This window comes from Thamnophis sirtalis, unplaced genomic scaffold, assembly GCF_051295495.1.
Source record: "Thamnophis sirtalis isolate CommonGarterSnake01/CBP01778 unplaced genomic scaffold, rThaSir2_p1.2 scaffold_3, whole genome shotgun sequence".
Classification (NCBI taxonomy): Eukaryota; Metazoa; Chordata; class Lepidosauria; order Squamata; family Natricidae; genus Thamnophis; species Thamnophis sirtalis.
The window spans coordinates 854,951-860,853 of record NW_028261383.1 but is presented as its reverse complement, the minus strand read 5'-3'; the positions used below and the strand labels follow the sequence as shown (position 1 = coordinate 860,853).

At 47.5% G+C, this 5,903-nt stretch overlaps 1 protein-coding gene across 1 annotated transcript; it reads left to right on the top strand.

Moving 5' to 3' along the window:
• Nucleotides 1–2,725: 2,725 nt before the first annotated feature.
• Nucleotides 2,726–5,567, top strand: LOC148046988 (uncharacterized). The gene is given in 3 exon segments (XM_087711216.1): nt 2,726–2,810; nt 4,562–5,421; nt 5,423–5,567. Coding segments are annotated over 2 exon segments (915 nt in total). The 5' UTR covers nt 2,726–2,810; nt 4,562–4,651.
• The last annotated feature ends 336 nt before the right edge of the window (nt 5,568–5,903 follow it).

Below are 5,903 nucleotides of genomic sequence, written 5' to 3'. Positions count from 1 at the left end.
TTAAAAATGCACCAGAAAATCTAGACTAGAGAGAAACCTGTGTAGTTATTGACAATGTGAAAACATGTTTTTTTCAATGACACATAAGTCACTAGAAACATCTCACAGTAACAGAAGGGAAATTCTAAAAAATGTTGGTGTGGAAAAAAAATTTTTTTTCTATTGAAATCCCATCAGAGAGTAAACAGTGAGGCAAAAGGACTTAACAGGTAGCTAACTTTTGGGGCAGTTTGGCACACCTGCTGATCCCCCCACTGGCTGCCCCCTCCCCTCCCAGCCCCTCCCTTTCGTGCCTCAGCTGCTTTTGTGCTCATCCTCAGGCACAAGGCCTATCTGCGCCTCCCCAGTTCTCCCCCGCCTGCTTCCCTCTCTCGCCCGCCTTCCTGCTCATCCTTACACCCGTGTCTCAGCTCTCTGCCCATTTCCCTCCCTCGTCTGCTTTTGTGCTCATCCTCATCCCAGTGGCCCAGCTTCTCTCTGCCAGTTTCCCTCCCTCGCCCGCCTGCCTCCTTCGCCTTCATCTCCACGGATGCTCTTCACCCATTTTCCTCTCTTGCCCACTTGCCTCCCTCACCTGCCTGCGTGGAACAACAAAACCGCGCTCATCGAAATAGCGGTGATAAAACCACGTCGCTAAAGCCGCGACGTCATCACGGTGCGTCATCTCCGCCGCGACAACAGCGCGGTGACGGAAGGGCGCTTTAAAACAGCGCGGCGGCAGAAAGCCAATTTAAATTAAGGTAAGGGTTAGGATTAGGTTTAGGGGTTTGCTTTAGGGTTAGGGTTAGGTTTAGGGTGCTGAGTGCTTCGGAAGGCGCGGATTTGCCCTCCGCGATTATGTCATCGCGGTAGAGTCGCGTTTTTCCTTAGCGCTTCGAATGACGCGGATTAGCCCTTCGCGCTTATATCTCCACGGATAAGGGCTTCGCTGTTTTGTGGTGGAACCGCCTGCCTGGGCTGCTCATCCAGACTGACAAGTGCTTAGCCCAAGATAATGCTGGCAAGCATTTCCTTGACATTTCAAGCAAATATCTGCAATGGAGGGAAACTAATCAAGGAGAGGAGCAACCTAAAACTAAGGAGAAATTACCACACACACACACACACACACAGACCTGGGTCCTGTTAGATGGCAAGTGAAACCGGTCAAGATCAGGGTTAATTACAACTTTGATCATGGTTTGTGTCCCCTTCATCAGCTGCTGCTTTCAAAAGTGAGAAAGGGCCCTGCCAGCCACACTCACCTCAAACAACTTCTGGCCTTGAAGGTGGATTTGAATTCTTACATTTCTCCTTCTGGAGCAGAGGATAATTTTCCTAAAGGTTCATTATCCTCAAACACATATGTGTGTCTACACGGATATTGGTACATACATGTCTATGTCAACATCCGTGTTTCTCAACCACTTTTCAGCTGCGTGGATGTCCACTCCCAGAATCCCCCAACTGGCATGAATCCCGGGAGCTTTAAGTCTTTAAGAATGACCATTCCAAACCAACACCCAGGACATCCAGTATGGCCTAGTGGTTAAGGCCCTGCGTTAGGAAGCCTGAGGCCATGGGTTCCAGTCCCCTCTTTGCCATGAAAGCTAAATGGGTGACCTTGGGCCAGTCGCTCTCTCAGCCTAGCCCACCTCACAGGGTTGTTGTGAGGAGAATAGGCGGAGGAAGATGTGTTCCCTTCTTTGAGTTATTTGTAAAAATAATAAAGACAGATATAAATAAAATAAAATAAACAATTCCCATTTTGCAGGGGCTGAGCAGCATTTTCAGGCTTCTTTCCCTGTTCTGTTGCCTCCTTGGGAAGAAGCTTGAGACCTTGGCTGCTCCCCCAAACTCCCCTCTTTCCTGCCCCCCTCCAGGGCTCTGGTGATTGGCAGCTGACCCACCCAAGAATGTGAGTCTCTGCAGAAACCCCCCCTCGCTCAGAGACCCCTCCCCCATTTAGGTTCTCAGGAGGGAGGGGCATCCCATAACCTCTGCCCCAGCGGCTGTTGCAGATGACTGTAAGATGTGACCGTCACTGAATGAAAAGCTCCTGGGAGGAAAATGAAAGATTTCTTATCCACTTAGGAGGAAACAGCCATAAAGTCTTTCGGCAGGCAGGAAAAAGCCAACTGTTTGTTGCTGCTAGAAGTTACTGGAACTTTGAACGGAGTTTCTGAAGAGGAAAAAAGTGTCTGTGCTCATTAAAACAACAATCTCTCTCTCTCCCTCTCCCCCCCCACCAAGGAGGGGGAGCCCCACTTCCAGCGTGCAGAATGGATGGGGAGAAAGAACTATTTGAAAGGCTGCCAACAAAGAAAAGATTGTGCATGTATGTGTGTCTGTGTGTGTGTGAGTGAGTGAGTAATTATTCTACAAAGCCCCAGAGGGCAGAAGAAGAAACAATGGATGGAAAGTAATCAAGGAGCGAAGCAACCTGGAGTTAAAGAGACGCTTCCTAAGAGGACAATTCACCAGTGGAAGAGCTTTGCCTTCAGAGGTTTTGGGTGCTTCATCACTGGAGGCTTTTAAGAAGAGGCTGGACGGTCCCTTGTGAGGAATGGGATAGGATCTCCTGCTTGAGGAGAGGGCTGGACTAGAAGACCTCCAGGGTCCCTTCTGTTCGGATTCCTGAGAGCAAGGGGCGTGGTTACTTGCAGAAGGCGGAGCCCGAAGGGAGAGCAGAAGCCCCGCCCCGGCCTTCCCGTCTCCGTCTGAGCCTGCGCGTTCATCCCCGCGCTTTCCTCGGCCTCGCCTTGAACAGTTGCGGCTCCTTCCGCTGCGGTCCCTTCCTGCCAGGAGGGCTTTTCCTTCGCAGGAGAAAGGTAGCTGGAGTGGCCCCTCTTCCCCGGAGGGTCCCTGAGCCTGCGAGGATCCCGGGATGGGAGGGCTGGGACTGGGCGTCTCTGGGAACAGAGGGAAGGCTCCCTACAGACGGAGCTTTTCCCCTAAGGATTATGGGGGGGATGGAAGGGAAACCCCCAGAGAGGCTCCTCGCCTCCCCCGTTCAGTTTGGGGGGTTCTTTAAGGGGGGGGGAGTTAAGTTGCTTTGAACTGAGCTCAGGATCTCCCAACCCGGAAAAGGTCCTTTTTTCTTTCTTCTTAATCTAAAGAGAGAGAGAAAACGGATGTTCTTTACTTTCGCTTCCTTTTGTTTGGCGAAACGGAACAAAACTTTTTAAACTCCAACGATTATTATTGTTTGGTTTTGTGCTGAAGAGGCTGCGATGTGGAGGTTCACAAATGACACCCTTGAAAGCCCTTTGGACTGGAGGCTGGTCTTGCTAGGAAGCTGCAGAATAGAATTAAAATTAGAATTCAGAAATAGGAATTGAATTCTTTATTGGCCAAGTGTGAATGGACACACAAGGGATTTGTCTTGGGTGGAGATGCTCTCAGTGTACATAAAAGGACAAGATACCTTCATCAAGAATCATCAGATGCAACACTTAGTGAGAGTCCTAGGGTACAAATAAGCAATCAGGAAACAATATCAATGCAAGGATGAAAGCCACTAAGTTACAGTCTTGCGGTCATAAGTGGGAGGAGATGGGTGATAGGAACGATGAGAAGACTAATAGTAATAGTAATGTAGCATTTGTGAAAAAACTGTTCTTGTGTCTAGTTGTCTTGGTGTGCAATTTCTGTCCAGGATGTGAGGGGTCTGTAGATATTTTCACAGCCCTCTTTTTGACTCGTGCAGTTTACGGGTCCTCCATGGAAGGCAGGTTGGCAGCCATTGTTTTTTCTGCACGTCTGATTCTCCTCTGAAGTCTGTGTCTGTCTTGTTGGGTTGCAGAGCCAAACCAGACAGTTATGGAGGTGCACATGAGAGACTCAATGATTCCTCTGAAGAACAGAATCAGCAGCTCTTTGGGCAGTTTAAGCTTCCTGAGTTGGCGCAGAAAGAACATTCTTTCTTCTGCTTTTTTGATGACGTTTTTGATGTTAGGTGTTCATTTGAGGAGCAAACAGAGAAGGCGGAAAGGAGGAGGAAAGGGAAATGGGGGGAGGGGAAAGGAAGGGGGAGGAAAAGCCAATTGCGCTTTGAATGAGAGAAGGGAGGAAAGAGGGAGCGGAGAAAAGGAAGAGGAGATTCAGGAACAGGACAGCCTCAGAGACCTCCAGCATTTCATGGCCCTGAAGGAGAAAAAAATTCAACTTTGCCCATATCATTCAGGTAGTCCTCAACTTACGACCACAGTGGAGCCCCAAATGTCTGTTGCTAAGTGAAGCATTTTTAAAGTGAGTTTTGCCCCCATATGTGACCTTCCTTGCCACAATTGTTAACTGAATTAGTGCAGTTAAGTTAGTCCCACGGTTGTTAAGTGAATCTGTTTTTTCCCATTGGCTTTGCTTGTCAGAAGGTCACAAAACGGGGATCATGCAACCCCAGGACACTGCAACAGTCATAAATACGAGTCAGTGGCCAAGCATCAGAATTTAGATCACGGGACCATTGGGGGATGCGTTGGGCTGGAAGACCTTCAGGATCCCATCCAAGGGAAAGCTTTTGTGATTCTCTATATTTCGCAAAAGGAAATTTATTTCTCCTCTTTCCCCCCTCATCTCACAGAGAGTAAAAGATTGTGACCAAAGATTCACCTGCAAGGCATCTATCAACAGACAGTAGAAAATCAGCACAAGGCAGCAGCCAAGAGGAAGGATGGATTGTGGGAAACTCCTGGGTCCCCCATCAGACACAAGAAGCACTCCAAAAAAACACCAAAGGACCCATGAATGCTCAGAGTGTGGGAAATCCTTTGCTCGCAGGTCCCTCCTTTTGACCCACAGGAAGGTCCATGTGGGAAGTGGATCCAGTGAACGTTTGGAGGGCGAGAAATCTTTCTCTGGGAAAAACTCCAAACATCTTAAGAGCCCCCCAACACTAAAATCCTATAAATGTGTGGAATGTGGCTTATGCCTTCGTAAAAAGTCACACCTTCTTAGACATCAGAAAATCCACACTGGAGAGAAACCTTATCAATGTCTGGAATGTGGGAAGTTTTTCCGTAGAAAAGACCATCTCAGAGGCCATGAGAGAATCCACACAGGGGAGAAACCTTACAAGTGTTGGGAATGTGGGAAGAGCTTTTCTCAGAAGTCAAATCTTTTGGCCCATGAGAAGATCCATGCAGGAATAAAGTCTTACAAATGCTTTGAGTGTGGAAAATGTTTCACCCAGAGTTCAGGTCTTCAGACTCATCAGAAAACACACAGAGGGGATAAAAATGAAAAGTGTCTCGAATGTGGGAAAAGTTTTACCTTGAAATCAACTCTGGTGCAACATCAGAGACGTCACACTGGAGAGAGACCCTATGAATGCCCAGAATGTGAGAAACGATTTGTGTCTTCTTATGAACTTCAGAGACACCAGAAGACGCACAAAGAGGAGAAACCGTATCAATGTGGGGAGTGTGAGAAAAGTTTATTTTTGCCAGGAGTGTTTCAGATTCATCAGAAAATCCACAAGGGGAAGAAACCGTACAAATGTGGGGAGTGTGGGATGTGCTTCTCCCGAAAACAAGACCTTGGAAGGCATCAGAGGGTCCACACAGGAGAGAAGCCATTCAGATGCATAGAATGTGGAAAATCTTTCGCTCAAAAGGGGGGCCTTTGCAGACACCATAAAACCCACACAGGGGAGAAGCCACATCAATGCAACGAATGTGGAAGATTTTATAGTAGCTCATCAGCCCTTAGAAGTCATGTGAAAACTCACACAGGAGAAAAACAACTATAAAGTTTGGACTGTGGGAAAGCTTTTGCTCAGTCATCTTCTCTTAGAGGTCACAGCCGAATCCATACAGGAGAGAAGCCCCATAAATGATGAGAATATAAGAAATGCTTTTTCTCAGAATGATACTCTTTTTTATAATTTTTTTATTTTTTGAATGAAAACAAAATCATCCTCCATT